The sequence below is a fragment of the Apodemus sylvaticus genome, chromosome 11 (genome assembly GCF_947179515.1).
Source record: "Apodemus sylvaticus chromosome 11, mApoSyl1.1, whole genome shotgun sequence".
In the NCBI taxonomy this organism is placed as follows: Eukaryota; Metazoa; Chordata; class Mammalia; order Rodentia; family Muridae; genus Apodemus; species Apodemus sylvaticus.
The window spans coordinates 83,625,631-83,650,929 of record NC_067482.1 but is presented as its reverse complement, the minus strand read 5'-3'; the positions used below and the strand labels follow the sequence as shown (position 1 = coordinate 83,650,929).

Sequence of the window (25,299 nt, the reverse complement as noted above, 5' to 3'; positions counted from 1 at the left end):
ATCAAATGGTCTTTAGCCTCCTAAAGGGGTCGTGACTCACTGACTGACAACTACTAAGGTATGCGAACCCTGTTAAACGTGGAGGGGTTCACTTTTGCCCCAGGTGCCTGCCTTCCGTGGGGAGGTCTTGGGACAGCTCTGCAGATATGGGAAGGGTTTAGGTTTCATTGCTTTCAGAGAAGTGAAATTAAGCTGGGAATGTGTTTTTGATCAGGGCTACACCAAGGCTTCTATTTGCTTCCTGTGGTGGGCCGAAAGTTTCCTGAAGGGAAAACCTAGCTGGGCTCCTGCAGACATATTCTTGTACTATGAAACTAGTTTGTCACTGCGGCCTTTAGTGGAGAGAGAGAGAGAACTTGACCACGGGTTCCCTGCTCTTTAGAGACTCTTTAGAGAGGCTCCCTGCTCTTTAGAGACTTCACTATCAAGGCTAATTAATTGTTCCTGCCCTCTCCCTGTGGGCGCCCTTGTGGAACCTGTAGCCTTATGGTTACTCTTCCAAAGTTTGGCTTCTAACAATTTGATGCAATTTAGGTTTCTGAACTGGCTTTGTCAATTGCTTCAGCCTGGCTGTATCCTCCCTGCTCCCCCCTTTCAGGGGGAAATGAAAGCTCAGGATCAGGTGAAGACAAGGACAGTCTAGTTCTGTCTAGTTTCCTTTCACTGGAGGGCTGTTATGCCGCACGCACGTGAGCAGATGTTATTACACTATCTTAATCAACTCCCCTGGGATCGCGCAATTGAAATGGCTGAGTGTGCACCACAGTGCCTCTGCTGTTCCCAGTCTGCAGCTTCTGGACCAGTGAGCAAGAAGCTGCAGGAATACAGTACCTCTTTCTCTTTGCTTGGAATAAAGGTATTTGTGACCAATGAAACGCTACAGTATCTCTCCTTTGGCCCGAAGACTATGGCCGGTTCATCTAGTGCACAAGTCTTAATTGAGAGACTGTGGGTTGCTTTCTGACAGCTGGGGAGGACTCACAGAGGGCAAAGGAGAAAGAGCTTGGTACCCTAAACCTAGGATATTGCAGTCTAGCAGAAGAGAGATTATAATCAAAGAACTTCAAGATGGACAGAAAAGGTATGTGACGCCCCGGTATTACTAAGGGTTAATTCCTGTGCCAGACTGAGCATGGCACTAGGTGGTAGCCTTATCCCTCATTAGTTCCCTGGGGCTGTAGGGCTTGTATATCACAATCCCATCTGCGTAAAAGTGGAGGTTAGGGTAACTGTGTGCCTTGCTAATGTGAATATTGAATGCTGCTAGATTCTTGCAGAGCTCTGGATACAGGGTTTCTGCTATCAATTTGAAGTAATCAGACACAGACATAGGAAGGAATATTTAATAAAGGTCCTTAATAGTACAGGTCCAAGTGGTACAGCCTGTTGTGGCTGCAGATGAGAATCTTCTGGGAGCTCTAAAACCTTTCCAGTGTTCTGGTCTCACCTCAAGAGTAATCAGATTGAATTGGTATAGGGTGGACCCTAATCCAACCAAGTTGTTTTTAAAACTATTCATGTTATGCCTGTGGCTATGTAGCATTTTGGTCATTCCCAGTGGTAGGAGAGGGAGGGTGTTATTGCCATTTAAGAGGAGTTGTGGGCTTTCTCAGGGTTGAGCAAGAGTTTGAATGTAGATCGTAGAGCCAATGCAGAAGTTTCTGCTGGGTTCAGGCTACTTTCTTGTTCTTTGACAGTGCTGTCCACACCGTAGCAACTACAGGGAGCTACACAGGGAGGCATCAAAGGAACCTGAAGTGTTTGGAAGATTCTGGGTCTAGAAATGGCTACTGTGGAGAGTAGTAATGGAATTTGAATTTCAGTTTTGGAAGTCCCTTGGTGACATGTAATCAGAACAATGTGTTGGTTATATCGATCCTGCATCTTCCAGCCCTGCTACTAAAAATTCTTATTAGTTCTCAAAACTTTTTTCCCCCTTTCTCTTTTGTCTACATAGGCTGCCAGGTTATGAGGAGCAAGGCTGTTTCCCAGCTTTCCAAGTTCCTCGCCTTTTATTTCCTCTTCTCACCTCATTGTGCTGTTTAGAATCTCAGTGTTAAGTCTTGCTTAGCACCATCTCTGCCCTGCTGCATATCTTAAAAGGCAGCATTAGGTTCTTATGATTAAGGATGTTTGCTGAAGGATTTACATAGCTGCATGTGATCCCGAGGAAGCCTCTTTCTCTCCTGTTTGAGGTCCTGTAGGGAAAGCGATGTTAGGATTTGTTACTGGATCTTTTGCATTGATTGAGAAGACCAACTAGTTCATTTCTTAGCTTATTAACTGCTTTTGTGATCATTTGCTTTGCTTTACTAGACAGGGTCTAGCTTCAGTTTCTAGAGTTCTGGTATAGAAGCTTATTAATTGATATTTGAATGTTATGATGAACTCTTGCATTTCTGGGATAGGCTACCTTATCACGATGTAGTAATGTTGTGGATTGTGAAGGTGGTTTCAAAGTGTAGTATTTTGTTTGCAACTATTTGGGCATTTTACAGAGATTGTTGTTTTTTTTCCCCAAATTTGATATGATTGTGGTCAGGGTTTTTCTCAGTAGGGCTTGAGTGTATTTGGATTCATTCAGACTTGTTCTGTGTCCATAATATGGCTAGGCATGCCAGTGGCCCCTCAAAGGATGTATGCTCTGTTGCTGTTGAGTTAAATAATGCTGTTAGGTCAGATTGTTTGATAATAATATCATGTAAGTCATTGGTATCTGTGCTTATTTTCTGATAGATCTGTTGATTACTGAGAGAGAGTTGAATAACAAAACACCACAGAGATGACGGCTTAACAGAAATGCATTCTCCAACAGTGCTGAGGACATCATGATGTGGGCTTTTGCTTGAGACTTCTCTCCCCCCCCCCACCCCCCACGGGGTTTCTCTGTGTAGCCCTGGCTGTCCTGGAACTCACTCTGTAGTCCAGGCCGGCCTCAAACTCAGAGATCCACCTGCCTCTGCCTCCCAAGTGCTGGGATTAAAGACGTGCACCACCACCGCCCAGCGAGACCTCTTCTCTTAACTTGTAGACAGCATCTTCTTTTCCCAAGTCCTTTGTGAACATGGATTCTATGACATGTCTTCTTATATAAACCATGACAATACTTATATTATTTGAGGTCCCGCTGGGACATCCCTGACCAGCTCCTTATAGGGAGGCATCCTGTGCCTGGTGTTGAAATTTTCGTGAATTTACCTGTGCCTCTTGGGAGCGACATTATCCATCCTTGTAGGCCACTTCCATTTAAACTCCTTTTTTAAAAAAAAGTTTATCTTTTAAAATTTCCACCCCACAAAATCGTAGGTTTTCATGTGGTTCTTTCCTTCTTCCGTAGCTTTGGTTAGCCCCGTCTCTACCGCTTTTTCTCAGCCTCTTCATCCGTGTAACCTTTTCCACCACCTCTGGTGCTATACTCATGCCTGACTTAAGACTCTGTTTCCTCAGTGTACCTTTCTATGGTTTTGGCCTCTCTAGGCAGTCCAGATCTAAACGTAGATCTACAACTCTGAAGCTGAATCCACATATGAGAGAGGAAGTGTAGCGTTTGTCTTTCTGGACCTTGGATATGGAACTCATAAATATTTTCCAAATCCATCCATTTTCCTGAAGTTTTCATTTTTCCTTACAAGCTAAATAAAATCCCTTTGTGTAACTGCATTCTTTTTTCACCTGTTTATTAGTTGACGGATGCCTAGGCAGCTTGTATTTCGTAGCTGTTACCCTGCACTGCTTTTCATTTGAGGCTTAGTTCCCTCCTGAGTGTTTACCCAAGTACGTGCCATTGGGTGCTCTTATCTGTTATGTAAAATCCTTATTTCCAGCGTCGTGTTGCCTAAGGACTGATTTTAATATATCTAAGATGTGGGTCAGCTATTGGTGGATTCCTTTAATTTTCAGCTTTTGAGTAAATATCATTTTTTGGAAGTTATTTTGACTGCATATTGTAGATTTACTGATTTCCTTTAGTGTTTTTGTATTGTCCCACCAACTTCTCACATATATTTGCAAATTTATTATTTTCTTAAAGATGTATGTTTTTTTTTTAAATTATGTGCATGTGTATCTGTGTGTCATGAATATAGATGTCCAAGGCCAGAGACATCTAGTAATCTTGCAGTAGAATCATAGGTGGGTATGTGGCGCCTGATGTGTGTGCTTGGAACCAAATTTAGGTTCTAACCACTGAGTCATCTCTTTATCCTCATAGTTGAACAAATTTGAAGTGAGAAATCTTGTTAATCCTAATGGTTTGTTCCCTGTCTGTGACAAGTCTTTTTCTTTGCTCTGAGTGTTTTTTTTTTTTTTTTTTTTAACATTTTTCTCTTTGTTACTGGGTTTGAATAATTTATTGTTATGCACTTTGGTGTAGTTACTGTCAACTCTTGTATCGAGGCTCCATGGCTTTACAGTTTTCCTTGCATTTTGACTAGAACGGTGGTTCTAGTCATTATTTCTTCCATTAACCGTTCTGTGCTCCTCCCGACTAGGGACACCAGGTCAACATTGGTTGTGAGAATTCTCCCTCTGCCCCGCCCCCCCATGATTGTTTGTGTACATTGTCTCTTGTTTGCTTCATAGTGACAGGTTTTCACAGTTTTAAGTTCACTGATCTGTCTTTTGAGTAATTGGCCAATAATCACATCCCATATATATATATTTTTTTACCTCAGAAGTCTTCATTTCCTTGTGTGGCTGTTTTCCTTGGATCTTTATGCCTTTTTCAGGTCTATACATTTTAAGTAGATGTATTACAATGGCCTTAAACCATTAATGTCCTTGTCTGTTAATTTTAACTTCTCAATCTCTTTCCATTTTTTTTTCTTTCTGTTTATGAATTCTGTTTTCTCGTCTCTTTGTGTGCCTGATAATTTCTGACTGGCTGCCAGCCTACATCAACTTTACTTTGTTAGGATTCTGGGAAATTTGACAGTCTTTGTGGTATTCTGGTGTGCTTTTCTCTGAAATGCAGGCATATTACTGGATAGCAGTAGCCGCCTCAGGGCAGTGCTTCCCAAATAGCTTATACAGGCCAAGAAGGGCAGTCCCTGTGGAGCAGCAGGTCTCAACCTCCACAGGGGTTGCGTATCAGAGATTTGCATTATGATTCATAACAGTAGGAAAATTACAGTTGTGCAGTAGCAATGAGAACAGTCTTAGGGTTGCGGGGGTCGGGGGAGGTGTCACTGCAACATGAGGAACTGTATGAAAGGGTCACAGCGTTACCAAGGTTGAGAGCCACTGTTGTAGAGCTAATTTTTGCAAGGCAATGTTTTGCATTTTCTGTAGAGTCAGGCAAAACTGGGGTTCCTGATCTCTAGCAAGCAAACACTATGCTCAACTTTGAGTGAGCACAGGGAGTGTGGGGACAGACAGACCATTGACGGTCAAGTTATCATCTTAGGACCTTCTCTTCTGTAGAACAACACACCTAGCCCGCTGGCCTGAGTAGTCAGAACGTTAGTGGTTATTTAGGGACATCTTTGCGGGGAAAACTCTGCAGCGAGTTTTTACTTGTTTGCCCATCGATAATCCTTTATTCTAGGAGGAAAAGCCTTGAGAGTCAGAAAGGGTGTATGGTCACTTTGTTGCTGCAGTGGATGATGTAAGGCCCTCTGGCTGCAGCAGCTGTTATCACCTGGGTAGCTGCCTACTGTCTCAGTCCTCACGCACCCCGGGGGAGATGCGCATACGGAGAGAGGGTGAGCTGCCCTCTGGATTCCAGAATGCCATCCCCTGGCTCTGGGATCTGGGAAGAGTAGAGCTCCTCTTTCAGCTGTGTTCAAGGCTCACTAGATTTATTATCTCCCAAGAAAGAACTTGGGGAAAAAAAGATGCAAGAGCTGAAGCTCTGACAGTTTCTTCCTTTATTCTTTCAGCCGGAAGAATTTACCACGTGTTCACACAACTTTAAGAAAAAGGACTTTAAAAAGCCCAGAGTCTGTGGAGTGTGTCGACAGACCATTGCCGGTCAAGGGATTGCTTGCCGAGGTAAGTCCATGGCCTTGATCTCTCCCGTTAGATCCAAGCTAAACAAACAGTAAAGTGAAGACAGTCATTCCTCTGGGAGTTTCCAGAAGTTAAGTCATGGAATTTCCCCATAGCACCTCTGTTCACCCCCACTCCAACCCCCCACCTGGCAGGGCCTCCCATGTTTACAAAGATACAGGCTCCTAAGGAAATTTTTCTAGAAAGAGCAGAGCTGTTACCACAGGAGAGTGGATTGCTGTGGGCATTTTGAGCTTTGAGTCAGGTCATTACAGCCTACACTTCACTTTTTAGGGTTTCAGATCTCCTACAGTCTGCAAATGAAGTGTCTATTCTTGAGTTACAGTTCCTATTTATTTATTTTATGCGCATTGATGATTGGCGTGCGTGTCTGTCTGTGTGAGGGTGTCAGATCTTCTAGAACTGGAGTTACAGACAGTTGTGAGCTGCCATACAGTTTGTAAAAGCAGCAGCCTGTGCTCTTAACTGAAGAGCCATCTCTCCAGCCCCTGTGTGAGGGTCTTCTGTATGCTGGCATCTCTTGGTCTGTTTGTGGAAAATGTTGATCTTGTCTCTAAACCAAGCCACCAGCTTGGCTTTTCTTTCTTTCTTTCTTTCTTTCTTTCTTTCTTTCTTTCTTTCTTTCTTTCTTTCTTTCTTTCTTTCTTTCTTTCTTTCTTTCTTTCTTTCTTTCTTTCTTTTCTTCCTTCCTTTCTCCCTCCCTCCCTCCCCCCTCCCTCCCTCCCTTCCTTCCTTCCCTTTCCTTCTTTCTTAAAAAAATTAAACGTGTTTATTTACTTTACACCCCAATTCAGCCCTCTCTCTCCTCCAAGTACCCCCCTCAGATATATCCTCCCCCCATTCCTCCCTCCCCCTCTTCTTTGGAAAGGGGACCCCCCCCCCTAATGGTCACCCACCCCCAACTACAAGTCAAATCACTGCAGGACTAGGTGCATTTTTTCCCACTGAGGCCAGACAAGGGAGCCCATAGGCAGGCAGGCAACAGATTGAGGGACCTTCTCCAGTTGTTCAGGACCCACATGAAGACCAAGCTGCCCGTCTGCTACATATGTGCGGGGAGGCCTGGGTCGGGCCCATGTGTGCTCTTTGGTTGGTGGTTCAGCCTCTGGGAGCGCCCAAGGGTCCAGGTTAGTTGCTACTGTTGGTCTTCTTGCCGAATCCCTGTCCTCTTCAGGGCCCTCAATTCTTCCCCCAACTCTTCTGTAAGACTCCCCAAGCTCCATCTGAAGTTTGGCTGTACATCTCTGCATCTTTTTCCATTGGCTTCTGGGTGGAGCCTCTCAGAGGACAGTGATGCTAGGTTCCTGTCTGCAAACATAACGGAATGTCGTTGACAGTGTCAGGGATTAGTTCTTGACCATGGCATGGGTCTGGATTGGGGACAGTCATTGTTTGGCCATTCCCTCTGTCTCTGCTCTGTCTTTGTCCCTGCACATCTTGTAAGCAGAACATATTTTGGGGTTCAAGGTTTTGTGGGTAGGCTGCTGTCCTGATCTCTCCATTGGGAGTCATGTCTGGCTACAGGAAGTGGCCACTTAAGGATCCATATTCCCCATTGCTAGGAGTCTCACCTAGAGTTGCCCCCATAGGCACACTGAGGCTCCCCCCTCCTATTTCTGTTCTCTTTCTCCTGCTCTCCCTACATCTGACACCCTCTGCCTCCCCCCCTTCCCATTTGTCTTTTTCTCTTGATGATTAAACCTTACTGTAAGTGCTACTTTGAATTCTTTTGTGATTCCACGTGGATGCACCTCTGTAATCAATGTGTGTACCTGGGTCAAGGTGTGAGGTCCACCACACAGCCCAGGAAGCCCTTAAGGATTGGGGGAACATTCTTTGGTGTCTAGGCAATTGTGGAGGTTTAGGGTTCCCTCCGTAGAGTTAGTGTTCCTTTCAGCAGGCTAGCTTTGGACTCTATTGCTCCTAGGCTGGCTCCTGAGTGCTGGGATTGTAGCGTTCACTGCCACACCCAATAGTTCCTTTGTGGAAGAGTAGAGGTCTATTTAGAATTAAAGGCCATCTGTCTAGGCTGTAGTATTCCAGTTTGATGCCCTCTGCTACACAGTGCTAAAGAATATGTCAGCTGCTCGCCTGTGGCTTCCATCCCAGGGCTGCTCACTTGGGGTCCCCTTGCTTCCTGAGCCCCAGGTGTTTCCTTTAACCTTAGGCCTGCTGTGAGTTCTTCTGTCTACCTGAGCCTCATTGTCTCCTCCTACCCTATGCCTGCTGGGGGGTGGGGGGTGGGGTCCCTCTTGCTTCCTGAGCCCTAGGTGTTTCCTTCTATCCTAGGTTTCAGGGGGTCGGGGTCCTGGTCTCTACGTGAGTCCAAGTGACTGCCTCCCACTGCAGTCCAGCTGAATGTCACCTTTCTCAGCCTAATTCCGTTGTGGAGTGCTAGGGCCGCTTCTGCCTTCTGCTCTGAGTCAGTCTCCTACAGGCCAGTGTGGCTCTAAACCCTGACATAGACCCTAGAGGACAAGTGTCTGGGAGGATGTTGCTGATGCTGAGGTCAGGTAGGCAGTGGTGGGAAGGGGTCTCACTGATTGAGTGGGAGCCTTTTTGTGTCACTGATGGGAATGGCACAGCTGTAGGAACAGTGTCTCTTCATCTGCTTACTGTAGGCCTAAAAGGAAAAAGGAAGGCGCTGAGGGCAGGTCATTGGTGCTTGTAGGAGGAGCAGGGCTCTTTAGTTGGTCTTGCGGGGAGGGGGCCCCCCATTTGTGTCTGTGAGCTCTCTAAGGCTGTACTCATGGGCCTGAAGCCAGCAGCCACTCTCACTCTGGGTAGAGAACAGGTTCTAGAGTCTATTCCCAGACAAGGACTGTACCATTGAGTGCCTCAGGACTGTCTGGCCTGTTTGCAAACACTACTGCCCGTCATAGTAACTGAGCCCTCATGAGGTCTGTGTCATAGCACCAGGCCTTTCTCGTCCACATCAGCAGCCCTGGTAATTGTCCCTTCTGTGTGCAGATCAGAGAGCATGTTCTCAGTGTGCCATTTACCTCACCAAGCTTGCTCTACAGTGTTGGTGACAACAGGTGGAGTGCCCATCCACATGTGGACACACAAGCTGTGCAGTCAGACGTACACAACCACATACGGTTCTGATGTGCCCACTGAAGTCCCTCTCACAACAGTCCCCGGCCTGAGTTGATAGAGGCCTCATATACCTAGGGACATAGCGTGTATAGACAACCATTGAGTTTATTTGAATTGCACACCCCATTCTCATGGAAACACTTGTATTTTAAGAATTGGATCTTGGGGCTGGCCAAAGTTTTTGTTGAGTAAGATGCTGTGTAAGCCCGAGGCTCAGAATTTGGTTCCTGGGACTCATATGAAGTTTGAAAGAATGAACTGACTCCACAGAGTTGGCCTCGGACCCCCACACATGCCCCACGGCACTTGCGTTCTCCCCTACACAAACTCCTCCATAATGATATCAATGAATAGAAGTAAATCAAAAATAAATGACTGGATCGATAACTGTGCCCCGCAAGTCTAAAAATAAGGAGAGGTTCATCGAGGTGAGGTGGGGCTGTGTGGTCTCCTGAGTCAGCATTGGCCAGGTATGTGCAGGGTGGAGATGACGTAATATAGTGGATCAGCTGAGTGCATGCTGAGCGGCCTTTCCCCTGGGCTGCAGCCTTGACAAAGTTTCCTTCTAGGACCAGGACCCATGGAGTGATTGCACCTGAGAGCTGGCAAGGAGGGTGCAAAGCCTGCAGCCAGCTTTGTAACACTTCAGTTACTTCTCCCAATAGTCCTTTATGGACAGTGCTCTGATGGTGCGCCTACGTGTCTGAAACGCACAAGTGTCTCGGCTCCTCCTGTTCAGGAGCGGGTCATGCATAGATCTATCTGGCGGGAGGGGCCTTTAGGTGAAGAGCTCCATTTGCCAACACCCACAGCAGAGACTGCCATGCACCGTGTTCATTGTCCCCCACGAAGAGTCATTTTTCTTCACATAATGAGGGCCGGGTTTATTGAGGAACCAGCACATACAGTCTTCTTTCTACCTTAACATGCTGCCATTAACACCTCAAGTAGCTTTTGCTAATTTTGCATAAAGAGAGCATCGAGGAGAAACCCAAAGCAGCATCAAGGCTTTAGCTTATAGTCAGGGGATGCTGGCTGGCTGGGAACCACGTCTCTTACGCTGGACAATGCTCATTGTGTTGGCCCTGCGGCTGGCTGCCTGAGCTTGGCCTCCCTCTGTAAAGCGGAGACTCTCAGGCTGGTCAGTAGCTCCTGTGAACTCTGTTGGTGAAGTCTCTGAGTAAGCGCTATGTGAAATGTCTCAGTGGGCACGTCAAAATGGTGTGTGGTTGTGTGCATCTGACTGCATGGTGCTTGTGTACACGCAAGTAGGCGGGCACTACTTATGTAGCTGGGATTGTGCATATGAATGGTTGCAGATAGGATTCTTTGCTCTTGTGTGTGAACATGCCCATCCCTCGACTGCAGGCGTGTGTATGCACCTATCTGTATGTATGTCTGTACACCCACAGGAGAGCATCGCTCTGGCTCAGGGCACTTGGAGAGCTGCACTTGTCTGTTCTACCATGCCTGTAATGTAATCTTAGGCAGAGCATGCCTGGGAGGTGCTTGAAAGAGAAAAGATGGCGTAGGCATTGCTGGGTATGGAGGATGTGTTCAGCCAGCTCCTCTGTCGTCCAGTTGTTAAGGATTTGGTAAGGCCTGTTATCACTTCCAGATAAATGCCTCAGTTTCTCAGGTCCCAGAGAAGCTTTCAGGCCTTCATAAGAGTGAAGGCCGGCATGATGGCTTTGTGGTCCAGAGGACATTAACATTATCTAACTTTCCTTTATGTTCTCATTTTCTGTTAGGCTATGAGATGTCACAAGTAGAGTCCCCCATCCCCCAACTCTCAGAGTGCTGTGCTGCCACATAGATGTCTTACCTCTCTCTCTACCATGGATGACAGACCAGAGAGCACTGTGCAGTGTGTGAGAAGAGGCCCTCCTCACCCACTGCTTTGCTCTAGGACCAGAACTATGACAAATACATTCGCTATTGTAGCTTAGTTATTCAGGCTGTGAGGATTTTTTTTTTTTAAATAGCAACCCAAACAGACTGAGACATCATATTTATACACACAAGGATAGTAATTCCATTATTGTGCAATTGCTGCTTTTCTTCAGTGCCCTGAAATTATGTTCCAGGAATCTTAGGTCTGATCTTTCTCATGACCTCTCTTTTATTTTGTAATTATTATTAAATTCAGTTGCTGCGGGTACTACTTAGCATGAAGAGGTTTCATCCTGTCTCTCAAATGCTTCCCTCTCTTTGAGGATGATGTAGTGTGTCAGGAAGCAATGCCCTGGTGCTCTGGGTTGTATGTGTGATCCCAGAATCCTTCAACCAGTGCTTTCAGATATGAAGCACCGTGCAAATTCCACAGCCAGTGGTGCCGGCCGGGTAGGCCTGGGAGGCCGAGGAAGGACACTGACTGCTGTGCGCAGCGCTGTGGCTCAGAGTCTGGCAGACCAGAGATGCATTAGGAAAATGTCATAGGTCCTACACTGTGTGGGCATGGGAGGCTTCACATTGCCACAGAAAGTGGACTTTCAAATGGTACCAGGGCCCAATGAAAGCAGCACAGCATGTGTCTAAGAGGTCCAGCTTCCCTCATGACAAAGTGGGGATTCTGGCATCTCTGTGTTGCTAGGTCGGTATCTCTTCATACCCGGGACTCGAACCGGTTCCTCTCAGATGTTGTGAGCAGAGCAGCCTCTATTCTTCTATCCAAGCTCTGGGTTCCCAGCCCCACCTGGTGCTACTTGTAGCCTTCCTAGAGCCCAGTGCCTACCTTGGGCTGCAGACTGGGCACCCTCCTCCTAAGTCAGTTTTCCCACATTGGCCTTTGGCTGTCCAGGCTGGGTTGCCTTTGGTAACTGCCTCCCTACCTTTTGATACCTTTTCTCCTTAGCAGTGGTTCTTATGCTTCCTGATGCCGGGATCCTTTAATACAGTTCTCCATGTATGATGACTTCTATATAAAATTATGTCATTGCTACTTCATAACTGCAATTTTGCTACAGTTATGAATCATAATGTAAATATCTGATATACAGGCTATCTGATAAATGGCCCCTGTGGGGGTTGTGGCTCTTGGGGAGCTGGGGAAGCCATAAAGCCTCCATTAGAAGGATTGCACTTGTTTCTGAGTGGCCTTGAAGCTGGGCCTCTGCTGTGGATCCACCCCAGGATATATGACCCACCCTGTCACAGTGCCCCGCCATGCTGTTTTCTGGACTTGCTTCCTGGTTAGCTTCCCCCATTCTTTGGCTTTCTGCTCAAGCCTCAGGTTCTCAGAAGTTACCTTGTTGCCCTCATTCTCTCCTCATGTCTGGGTGGTCAGTCAGTGAGTAGAATTTTGTTTGGTTTCTGCCCGAGCAGGAAGCTCAGGAGGCCGAGGGGTTGGCATTGCCGCGGTGCTGAGCACGTCCCTGGTACAGAGCGGGCACGCTGCTCCTGTATGCAGCTCTCTCGTGTAGCACACTGGGTGAGCAAGTTGATGCTTGTATATTATTGTGCTTGTGCTGGTGGGCATGCTTTGACTATGGTTTGTCTTCCCGTACTCTCTATTGTGAATATTAAAGGGGTGAAAACGGTCCGACCCTGGTATTGAGAACTGGGGCCTCTGGAAGGTCATTAGGATTATAGTCATTAGCATGGATTAAGAACTGGTGCTTTTGTAAGAGGGATGCATGTGTGCACACGCATGCACACACGTATGCTTCCTGTGTTGTCCTGCTCTGTCTTGGGATGTTGCCATCAAGATAGCCATCACCAGATGTGGCCTTTGTACCTTGGAGAGGAACCGAGCCAAAATAGATTTCCTTCAGACCGTGGTTTCATTATTAGCCACATAACATAGGGTAAGCTAATCACGAAGGCCCTTTCTTTATAAAGAGCCCCGTGTCTGGTGGGCAGGCATCCAGTGCAGGAATGCAGTAGGGTACCTGTGGTAATGAAGAAAAGGATGGTTACTCTGGGGTGCTGACAGGCTCTGTGAGCATGACACGCTGGCTGTTCTTCAGCTTGTCTGGTGCCCAGCCGGAGAGCTCCTGCTAGGGGTGCCCCAAGTCGCTCAGCAGGCACACAGGGACGACGGGGCCGATTGAAAATCTAGATGAAGTTGGCAGATAAATGTCTGGCCCCTCCATCTCTAAATCCACATGAAGTGGGTAACGCTAAATTTTTCAGCAAAGCAGTTAGAGGTGACTCCCCCTGACAACCCTAGCACAGCCTCTTCCAATTTCCTGTATTTTCTTCCTTAAAATGTTCCCGTGCCTACCCAGCCTGGCTCAGCGCCCCGCCCCCTCCTCTACCATCTGTCTTGCTCCATCCTGAGAGATGGTCTATGATGGAACCTTTTAGAGGAACCAGGAGGGAGAAGAAGTACCCGGGGAGCTGTCGTTCATCTGGTGCAGAGCACTGTTCTCTCCCTGATTCTCTCTCCCATACTTACTTCTCAATTCTTGATTTTGACTGAAATGTCCCATTTTCTACAAAGAAATCCCTGGCTTCTTCCTACTGTTACTCAAAGGTCTGGATGGTTAGGCTTTGAGGTTTCTGTGGGCCAGGGGCATCTGGGTCCTGTTAGTAGTAAATCTTGCAGGCAGATTCTGATTTTTAAATTTTTTGGGTAGCCTGGAGGATAAAACACAAGTTCTCGCTCCACAGCAACGGTGACTCAGACACCTTTCCTTCCTGGCGGGATTGCTGATTTCCATAGCGTTGCCAGACAGTGCTGGGTGCTCATGGCTGTCACGCCCGGCCGGCCGGCTGCCACTGGGAACTGCTCAGGGACTAGCTTCTCAGAGTGTCCCTGCAGAAGGTGTTAGAGAACATGTGAAGCAGAGGGTGATTCACTCACAGGCTCATTTATAACTTGGTAAATATCTGTAGAGCGTTGTATAAAAGACTCTGACAACCTTGTCAGCCTGCAGCCTGGATTCCCGAGGCCTATGGAGACACTTTGAAGAATATCACCTCCAAGACCACGTATAGCAGTGTCAGGCCTTTTGGAGCCAGATGGCTGGGATGTGAACCACAGGCGTGCGGAGCCTGGATTCTGACACCTGGCTTTGCAAACCCTTCTGTGGCCAGGGAGTGTAGATGTGCTGTTGACCCTTCTGTGGAGCTCAGTGTGCAGGAAGTGAGGGAAGTTTTCTCAGTGAAGCCTGCCGTGCTGAAGGTCCGGCATCTGGCACACGAAGCTTCAGAGCATCGCACTTCAGCAACTGTTTATTAAATGCATACTCCAGTCGTTGCCTGAAATAATGTCTGCCTCTGTTCTGTGTGTGGAGCAGACCTGCCTTTCAGATCCTTTGCTTGTTTAAAAATTAGATGGCATTTTTCCTTTCTTGATTTCTCAGAATTTGTTATGTTAAGAATGTGCGCTTTCTCTCTCTCCTTTCTCTCACACCACACACACAGATACACACACACAGACACAGACACAGACACACACACACACACACACACACACACACACACACCAAGCAAAAACATTTGCAACTTTCTAATGACTTTGTTCTCTAAACAAATCAGTGTTTCTTACCTTTCTATCTTACGTATTGCAAATTCTCTTTCGCTTGCTTTATCATCCCCTTCTAACCGTGGTATTTGTAGCATACAGAAGTTGTCTAGGCTTCAGACTTACCCAGTGCCTACCCACTCTCACATCACAAAGATAGTCTCCGACATCTCATGCTCATTTCTGCCTCTCCCCTTTGGCATATCTGAAATTCAAGTAGTTAGTCCTCTTGGTTTTTTTTTTTTTTTTTCATCGACCAAAGTGTTTGCCTATTTTTGCTCTTCCTCCCTTTAAGGCAACCTGTGATGTCTTTCCCGTGTCAGCTTCTTAGGGATGGATGAGTCCCTTATGTTTGTTTCATATTAAACAAGGAGCTTGGACTCTTCTAGCCTTGGCTTATGGAAAGTACTTTCACATGTCAGATCTTTAGTGGTCTATCTATCTATCTTTTTCTTATAGTCCAGGTAATTGGTCTTTTCATATCAAAAAGGTTTCTGCTATTACATTACCTAAGGAGAGGTGGTGGCAGCAGGCAATGTTAAGGTCCTCCTTGAGGTGGGGGACAACAGGCCTCAGTTGGTACAGTTTCTGATAGATGTTTGCATTATTGGCTTAGTGACCTGGAACCCAATCATTGCACCAGGCATATAAGAGCCTCTGCCTTCTTGCACATCATATGTGTAAATCAGGCTCACCTGAGAATATGTGCTGGCCTGGAACTCACTTCGAGTAAGATGGACTCAAATGTATGATCCTCCTGCCTCAAATCTCCTGAGTGCTAGGATTATGAGCATTGGCCACCATGTCTGACCAGTGCTTCTATTTTCTATTTGTAAAATAGAAGAAGAACACGAGAATATGCTTTTCTCTGTGGTTACCAAGGGAGCCAGTGGGGCAAGGTGTGTAAAGCAAGTAGCACTATCTATAGCAGCCAGACATGCTGGGCCCAGTTAGCCTTGGTGGCATGGGTTTTCTCCTGGGCCCGGAGGTTCAAGGAAGGGCTAGTGGCCTGGAGCCCAGGACTGTGCCTGAGTTCCCACTGTGCTGACCAACTTCAGCCGCTTTCTCTTGGTAGAATCTAGCTCCGTCCTCAGTTGGTGGACAGTTGGGAAGGGGCCCCTTTCCTTGTGTGTCTTTTTTAAGAGAGTAAAGAACTTGATAGAACTGGCTAGGTTGGATTTATTTGCCTTTCTATCAGAAGTGGATCTCTTCCCCATTCTAAAAGCCTCAGTCAAGAAGGGTGAATGGGATTGTCATCTGTCCAGGTTGTCATTGTTTATGTAAGCCAAAATGCCTTCACTGTCACCCTGAGTTTCAGGCCACTTAGAAGACCATAAAGATCCCTGTAGATATGACCAGTCCCTATCACCATTTAATGTGATAGAAATGGAAGCTGATGATATGTAAAATAAACTGCTTAAAAGGAACTGTAATAACACTATTATAAGGTAATGTAAATATTTTTAGTGAAAAATGACTTTTCTTAAAACTCTCATTTACAAGGAGCAGTGAGATGTTGTTCTGTGTAAGGTAGGAACCCCCGCCCCGCCCCCTGCTTTCTTCTGCATTCAGCCTCTGTACCGCGGAAGAGCTGGAAAAGCAAGTAGCCCCGGGTTGATACACAAAAGGGAAGCTTACTGACAGCCTTTCAGATTGCACTGCCTCTGTTCAGATTTCATATCAAAACTCAAAAATAATCGTTTTTAAAAGATTAGTTGCTCTGTGGAGTCTGAAATGGAATCAATACTTTTTGTTTGAACTCTTTCTTTGGATGGTCTTGTGTGTTGGGTGGATCTTTGAACAAGCAAGTATCACAGTACCCTGGTCTGTTCCTGGTCTGTTAACTTAGAGACTTCCAAGTCTTGAGGCACCTGTTTTAAAATCCCAGAGAAACACCTATACTTGTTAGTAATATCTGTTGATTTTATCTTGATGCTGTGGAGCTCCTGGTTTTGGTTGTAGATATTCTAAAGAGAGAATTTCCACTTGAAATCTGAAGTTTTGACCTTGGTATGAGAGGCTCACTTTAATTTTGAGAAACTGGCAGGCAGCCCCTTCTGAATAATCATACTTTGTTTGCCAAGGTTCTTTCAAATAAAAATGGTGATCCTGAGTAAGTGGCTAGTTTAGCTAACAACTCACAGCTGCACCAGTCCAGTTACTAGCTGGCCTCATTCCCACATGGTCCTGTTCCCAGACAATCTGGAGACACTCACTGCAAATCTCCCTCTGCTCTCACGGAACAGTGAAGAGGTGATGACTGAAATTCTAATTTATTTATTTATGTATTTTATGTATATGGTTGTTGTGCTTGTATATGTGGCTACATATCAAAAGAAGGTATTGGATCCTATGAGACTACAATTATAGACAGTTGTGAACTGTCATGTGGGTGCTGGGAACTGAACTATAGACCTGTCAAAGAACAACCAGCTCTCCTAACAGCTGAGCCATCTCTCCAGCCCTCATCAGGGCCTTCTTGAGTGAAGCTGTATTTTTTTTTATCTCAAGTGTCTGCTGGTATAGAAGGAGTGGTAGATAGTATAAGTTAGTCTTGATCTCTAAATGCATGCACAGTTATTTATCAGCAGTTTCCACACTGTGTAAACTCAGGAGGAGGGGGAAGAGACACGTGAAAAGTATTTTGGCCTCATCAACCTATTATGAAGTCTTGGGGACCTGGAGGTCTGTAGATCCCTCTGACAGCTACTGGCCTCGACCAAACCGGATCTCACTCTTTCTAAGGGCAACCTTCCTGTGACTCAGACAAGGATGGAGTGAGGGGAAGCGAGGCTAAACATGACTCTGTCAGCAAGGAGAAAGTGGGAGAGGAAGGTTGCAGTAACTATTATTTGGGGGTTTCTACCCCACCTTTGATCATTTAGTTCCCATAAAAAAAGACGCAAAACCTTTATATTTATAATAAGCCTTAAAGCATTAGAACTGGATGAATATCAACCTTCTCTTCTAGTTTGTCTTCCCTGTCAGTAACGGTGCGATATCACCGTGTTCCACCTGGGCTACTTCTACTCCTACACCTTAGCCCTCAGGGCCAGGCGCTCACAATCCACCTACCTTGTGGCTCTTTCTTCTTTCTCCTCCTTTCCCTCCTCATGGCCCGAGTCTTGGAACCAAAGCCCCGCCTCCCTCTCTTCTTCCCAGCTACAGTCTTTATTTCACCAAGAGTTTTAAATTAAGGAGCAAGGTTTACACAACAAAAGGTGATATGTGAGAAATCTCTAGTCTTGAGGCAACTAGACCCTGGGATACAGAGCATAGCATTACAGTACAGAGCAGCAGACCAAACCTCGACCTGCGAGGGTTGAACAGGCAGGAGACACTGGCCAGCACTGGAGTCAGGAGACATTGGCCAGCACTGGAGTCAGGAGACACTGGCCAGCACTGGAGTGTGTGTGTGGGGGTTCTGAAGCATCTCAGAACATGAGCATGGAGACTCCCAGAGCACGCCATCTTTCTGGGGAATGCTGTGTGGCTGTGGGAATAGCAGACAGACCCAAGGCCAGCTGAGAAGTATGGTTCTATCAGTGGAGAGACGAGAAGGCACCCAGCTGTTACACACAGAGAGCTTAGAGCTCACCATGAGCCCAAGGCCCAAGGCCCTCTGGGGATCTTGTGTTGAGGGAGAACTGGAAAGACTGAGACACACCCCTGAGTCTCATGAGCCTGGTGTTGAGGGGAAGGTCGTGGGCTGGGAGGAAGGAAGCTGTTTTGTTAAATGGCACTTGCCGGGACTCTGAGCAGCTGATGGTAGCACTGATGATGCTGCTACGTCCTCTTTCTGGCCATTTTTTTTTTTTAACACAAGGAAGCAGAGCCCAGAGTGTGAGACCCTGCTCTTCAGTCTGGGGGGATATAGGGTGATTTCAGCAAGGAGAAGTTGGTCAGGATTTGCTTGCTTGGAGGGGAAGAAGTGGATGAGTAACATCCCCATTTTCTTTTAAATTTTTAGATTTATTTTTACTTTGCATCTTTGGATTAAAAAAAAAACCATAGAGGTTGATCTGAGACTTCACAAACCAAGATGTTTCAAAATCTAACATTTGGATGCACAACACAGCTCAGATTTTGGAGCATTTCAAACTTTGGACTTTTGGAAGCAAATAATCCAGCAAAATCTATGAAAGTGTTCCCAAATCTGAAGCCTCCAGGTCCTAAGCATTTTGGAGAAGGGGCACACTGCCTATACTTAAGGTTAGGATGAGCAGGCTCCTTGTCCCTAAGTGATTTCGATAAAGTCTTGGTGGTATTGCAGTGTGTGTATTGATAACAGCATAGCTTTATACCATATGGATTTTAATCTACCAGTAATGGCACGGGAGGCAGAATCAAGCTTGAGGGACACCAGTTGATTTTTCTTTTGCCAAATGAAGCAAGAACTGGTGACTTAAGCACCTGTAATCTCAGCACTTGGGAGAGTTAGGCTAGCCTGAGCTACAAAGGGAGACTTTGTCCCAAGAATAACAGCAACAGAGGTTCCCTTTTCCTTCTGTTTTTTTTAAAAAAATAATTAATTGATTAACTAATTTAAGATTTAGTTACTTTTGTCTTGCTTGCATGTATATCTGCACCCCATGTGTATCTCATGCATGCCTATGTAGGTCAAAAATAAAAAGGTGTCAGAACTCCTGGAACTGGAGTTTTAAACAGCTGTTAACCATCACGTGGGTGCTGCGAATTGAACCCAGTCTTCTGCAAGAGCACCAGTACTCACAACCACAGAGCCATCTCTGCAGCCTTATCCATTTACTCTCAGTAAGTCAGGACCATTTGTTTAATAGACAGCTGCTAAACATTTATGAAAGTCCAGAGAGTAATTGGGGTGCATTAAATTAATGAATGAAACAGAGAATAAAAATAATAGTAGTTTTTTAAAAAGCCCCGTATTTAGATCAAGTTGTGATAGCTTCTGGGGAGGTGGCTGGGACTGGGGACATTTTTTCTTTGGGGGTCTGTGTGCCTGTTGGTGGGGAGCTCTAATGAATGGGGTGAGGGGCTTCCTACTCGCGGTGCCTCGGGGGAGCCAAAGGCTGTCAGGTACAAGCTCCTTGCTGTGCGCCATCTTGCTGGCCATGACAAGCACAGGTCATGGTTCATTCACAGTTAATGTATGAATGAATCCCCAGGTTCCATCCACAGAGTCTGACCTCCGCTCAGTAAAAGGAGCACGAAGAGAGGGAAGCAATGAGTTTTAGGAATACCTCCACAGTCCATGCTAGAGGCACTGAATAGTGAGGTCCCGAATGTGGGCCCCTCATAGTGTTGCCCTGAGCAGAATCTGATGGTACACAGAATGACTGACCTCCAGATTGCAGCCTGTCCCGAGAGATGGGCTGTTAACATGATCCTGGCATGACAAGCTTTGGGGCCAGAGACAACAAGGCAGCTGGGTGGGCTTCAGAGGCAAGCATAGGAAAATTAGAACAGACATTGAAACCAGGCTGGGGAGGGCCGGGTGTAACTAGTGTAGGTGGAGGGAGGGAGCTGTCAGCGTGGGTCCACTGAGGACCTGGGGCTGATGCTCAGGGGGCTGAGCTTTCCCTGAGGGCGACGCGACACTGAATCATGGCAATTTTCCATGGCAGTTGTAAGCAGCAAGCCCCGGGCAGCAGAAATCTGAACTAGGGACGGAGACGCTGGACTCCACTGTGCTGAGAGCATGGCCGTTAGTGCCTTGGCATGACTGGGAGCATCTGCTCTTCCTCACTGCTCCTTGGATTGGGAATGTGAGGTGTGGGGGCCAAGCAGTTCCCACTCAGCGTCTCCTCAGAGGCTGCCTGTCATCGGAAGGCCTGGCGTAGGTTGGAGTCTCCTGTCACTGAGACATCACACCCATGGAATTGGCCGACTGAGCTGAGCTGGTGGCTGGTGGCCTCCATTTCTTTCCAAATTGGCAGCTCTGCACGTTTGCTGAAGTGGCCCTGTAGAGTGACAGAAGCCATCATATTCTTTGCCCCCAGAAGCTACACACTATCCCTTCTAACATGCAGACAGCGGTGATTCATTGTACGATGGGTTAGAATCCTTAAGGTCATCATCACAAAGGCACCTGCTGCCTCTGGGCTGTGCTATCCCCTCCTATTTTAGTATTTTCCACTGTTTCTCCTTTCCCCTGCTCGAACTGGCTTCTGGTTTTTTTTTTTTAATTCTTTTCAAGTATTTATTTATTTTTATGTGCATTGGTATTTAGCCTACATGTCTTGTATGTCTGTGTGAGGGTGCTACATCCCCTAAAACTGTGAGTTAGGGACAATTGTGAGCTGCCACGTGGGTGCTAGGACTTGAACCCTGGTCCATTTGAAGAGGAGCTGGTGTTCTTAGCTACTGAGCTATCTCTTTAGCTCCATGTCTGTTTTTGTTTGTTTGTTTGTTTTTGTTTGTTTTTAATTCTCATAGAAGCTCTGTTCTTAGCTAGTAAAAATCTTTCTTGATTTTGAAAATGCTTATGTGTTGTGCTGATTAGAAGATGAAGAATACATATTTGTGGTATGTATTCTAGCAAATCTCAAAAGCTTGGACAGACAGTTAAAAAACAAGATCATGCATGGATACAAACCCAAATAAGTTGTTAACTCCTGGGGTTCACAAACTCATAAGCCCTGGGCAAATTTACCTGTTTCAGCCTTATTGAAACCTCTGTGAGCCTTTTTGGTTAAAAGTATTTGTCCAGAATGCAGAGTGGCCTGACAGAGTGGAAACTGAGTTCAGGTGCTGAGTTTCTGCACTCACAGAACCAAACTGAGATTTGGTCCCCTGTCTCTGACCTCTGAGGCCTTGTTGTCTGGGCTCTGCACACTTACCACGCAGGCCACCACTTTGTAGTTTGAAAGCAGGCGCCCATGAAGGATTCCATTTGACATTGATAGTTCTGTGAGGGGGAACAGAGGTCCAGAGAGGTCTTGGAATTTGCCTTGGGGAGGCCTGCTGGAGGGGCGGGGCCCAGAAAGGAAGTCTCAGGCAGGTGCCTTGGGGAAGGCACTGAAGCCTTGGTGGTGCTGCCAAGGGTCCTTGTGGTGATCTGACATGCATTTGCTTCATTTCCCACTGTCCTCATGCTGCCTTCTCTGCCACGTACGGTCTTGTCACTACACTGTGACACGCTGCTGCTACTGGCCCCTTTATTCCTTGAGGCCAGCTGCGGCCTGCCTCCGGGCCAGAGGGGAGAGCCTGTGAAATCCACATTGGTTCCAGCACCCTGTCTTCATTGTCGGGGCCTCCCATGACACAGAACCCGTTCTGCTCACATAATGGCCTCTGTTGAAGGACTCTTCTGTAGGAATTTAGACATGAATTTATTCTGACAGTGTCTGCTTAGATCTCCCGGAAGTGGAAACCTGCAGAGACCAAATGAACTCATGACTTTCCCTCTCCTAGGAGGGCTCTGATCAAATGCCTGGGGCTTTGTTCCCCCTCCTCCTTCTCCATTTCCCCTCCCCCTCCTCCTCTTCTTTCCCCAGAGTTCAGTTTTTACTTCTAGGCGTTCGTGAAGGACTTCTGCTCTCCAGGTCCTTCCTGCCTTTCTTCTTTAGGTCTCCAGCTTGGCTGACTGACTCTTAAAAATATGGATTTACTTATTGAGACCCCCACTCCTGATAAATTTCTGCCTGGGCTGTCTGAGATTTTGTTGTGGTGGTCCTCCTCCCCCGTCCTCCATCCTCCTTCTCTACCTCCTCAGTCCTTCCCCTCCTCCTTCTCCTCCCTCCTCGTCCTCCTCCATCTTCCTCCCCCTCCTCCTCTTCCTCCTCCCCCTCCTCCCTCCTCTGCTTCCCCTCCCCTTCCCCCTCCCCTCCTCTTCTCCCAGTTCTGGGAATTGAATCACCCAAGTCCTGATACCTGCTGAGCACCTGTGCAACCGGCCACACAGCTGTACCTTGGTTCTTAGGTGTCACTTTTGTCTCAGTTTGCCTTCTCAGTGCACAGCCGCTTCTTGTCAGGGTGGATGCTGCTAGAGCCTTCCTTTCTCAAGGACGGAGACCTGGCAAGTGTCACCTGAGATTGTATGACTAACAGACATTCTTTCTCTTTCTTCCAGCCTGCAAGTATTCCTGCCACAAGAGATGTGAAGCCCAGGTAAGCATTCTGCGGTTTCCCCTGGGACTTCTTTGAGCTGGCCTTCGCTGATTGACATGCAGAAAGGGAAGGGGCCCTCTGAAAGAGGCCCTGCAAGCAGAGGCTGGGGGATACCACCGAGTGTGGGATGTAACTTTCATCTCAAGAGCAAACCGACAAAGCTTTGAAATCCATGTTTTTAATTATAGCAAATAATTCTGAAGAATGTGACTTCAGATAAGACCTCAATCATCCTTTCATGGCCGTCCCACCAGCTCCTTCTCAGCGCTGAGTGATCCCTACTTTCTCCGAGTGTTGGCATCTCTTCTTGGGACAAAGGCATAGAAGCAGAGAGTCAGGGCCCATGTTCAGCCTAGAGGAGTGTATTGGACAGTGGTTAGTTGTCACTGTGGTTGGGGAAACTTGGGCAACCTGGATGCATTAAGGATGGCACCACCCACAAGGGGCCCTCCCCCTTTGATCACTAATTGAGAAAATGCCTTATAGCTGGATCTCATGGAGGTATTTTCTCAGCTGAAGCTCTTTTCTCGGTGGTAACTCCAACTTGTATCAAGTTGATACACAAAACCAGCCAGTACAATTGACCCCTTATCAACTCGACACACAAACACATCACTATTACGCCTCAACCCTTACTTTCTTATTCATCTCCAAGATCTAAATAACTTTAAAAGTCCTCCAGTCTTTGTAAATTCTTACATATCAAAATTTTAATCTCTTTAAAATATCTAATCTCTTTTGTAATTTAAAGTCTTTTTACAATTAAACGTCTCTTAACTGTGGGTTCCACTAAAATATTTTCTTCCTTCAAGAGGGAAATATATCAGGGCACAGTCACAATCAAAAACAAACTCACGCTCTAACTCTCTAATGTCTGGGATCTAGTCATGGTCTCCTCCAAGGGCTTGGGTCATTCCTCCAGCTCTGCCCTTTGTAGCACACACCTTGCCGTCTAGGCTCCAGCTGCCTGTAATCCGCTGCTGCTGCTGCTGTTATTGGTGGTCATCTCATGGTACTGGCAGCTCCAAAACACTGCTGTCTTCTGCTGCAACCAGGTTTACCAAGAGGCTCTCATAAGCTCTCTTCATGGTGTCAAGCCTCAATTCCTTCATGACTTCTTCAGTCTTGGGCAATCAGTTGTAACTTAGGCTATACCTTTGATAATGTCCTTCGGTGGTTTCTCACAGTGTCAAGCCTCAGCTGCATTTCATGACCTCTTCAAAACCAGTACCACCCGGGTGATTCTTATGGGTTACCAAGTCCAGCCACAACACAAGCTACAACCTTGGCTATCTCTGGAACACAGCTTCTATGTGCTCTTAGAAAACACTTCTCAGAAGATTTCTCTTCAATGATGTTGGTCTCTTCTTAATCACCGCTAATTTCTTAGCTCCAGCTAACCAGCATCAATATTCCTAGTAATGCAAAGGTTTCACTTTAGTAGTTTTGGTATCTTGTTAATCACAGCTAATTCTTCAGCCCCAGCTAACCAAAACCACAGAATCTTCACAATCAAAACAGCAACAGCCCTGATAAGAGTATTTGATTTTCCCTCTGAAATTTCACAAGTCAAGCCTCTTCTGCACTGTTCTCAACATTATCTTCCAAGCTTTTACAGAATATTCCACAGAGTTCTTAACATCCTAATATCTCTTCTGAGTCAAAGTTCTAAAGTCGTTCCACAGTTCTCCCCAAAACATAGTCAGGTTGTCACAGAAATACCCCACTCCTGGTACCAATTTGTCTTAGTCAGGGTTTCTATTCCTGCACAAACATGACAGAAAAGCAAGTTGGGGAGGAGAGGGTTTATTCAGCTTACACTTCCGCACTGTTGTTTATCACCAAAGTCAGGACAGGAGCTCAAGCAGGTCAGGGGTGGTGCCACCTCTGGGCTGGTAGTCTGGGGTTCCATAAGAAAGCAAGCTGAACAAGGCAGAGGAAACAAGCCAGTAAGTAATATCCCTCCGTGGCCTCTGTATCAGCTCCTACTTCCTGACCTGATTGGTTTCCTTTCTCTGTGTACACAGCTCTGGATTTCCTAGCTTTGAGATTGGTCTTCAGTGCAATTAGAGTCTTTTAAAACCTTTCAGACTATCAAGCTGTCAGGGGTCTTGGTGAGCTGTCCCTCTAGCTGTAGGACAAGGGAGATGGGGTTCTGCTGATGCTGTAGAGATTGTGGGTCAGGCTGTCTTCAGTCTCTGAACTGGAGGTTGTGCTGGAGCAAGTTGGGATACCAGGAACTTCGGGGCTTCACATGTATGCTTTCCATGTAGGACTAGGAAGGGACACGCACATTTATTATACAAACAAACATACATATGTACACATGCATACACTCATTTTGTTTATATATATATATGCATGTGTGCTCAGAGTCGTCAATGTGCCCTGAGCACACAGAGGTACACATACTCACATACACACAGTCACCCACACAGATGGAAAATAAATGGTCTTAGCCCTATTTATTTTTTTTTTAACCAGAGATAAATGACTTTTCCTTTTAAGTGCTTTTCTGGACAGCTTTAGAACATGCAGAGAGCAAAGAGGATTGCTCAGTGCTGCTCAGGTGCCTCAGCCCGTTTAAACCCAGCAGCCCTCTCTCCTCTTCCCACACCCCCCTCCCCTCCCCA

The 25,299-nt window shown here is 46.4% G+C and overlaps 1 protein-coding gene across 5 annotated transcripts in view; it reads left to right on the top strand.

Annotated features, from left to right (window-relative positions):
• Positions 1 to 25,299, top strand: part of Tns3 (tensin 3) — a 240,450-nt gene that overhangs the window by 38,476 nt on the left and 176,675 nt on the right. For 4 of the 5 annotated variants that reach the window (XM_052199263.1, XM_052199269.1, XM_052199266.1 and 1 more), the window contains 2 exons: positions 5,880 to 5,991; positions 22,629 to 22,666. Coding sequence is in view for 1 of the 5 variants with exons in the window: in XM_052199266.1 (XP_052055226.1) it covers positions 5,880 to 5,991; positions 22,629 to 22,666 (150 nt within the window). In the remaining 4 variants the exon portion in view is untranslated. Of the gene's footprint in view, positions 1 to 751; positions 857 to 5,879; positions 5,992 to 22,628; positions 22,667 to 25,299 lie in introns of those variants that run through there. The other variant, XM_052199265.1, reaches the window with a different exon arrangement.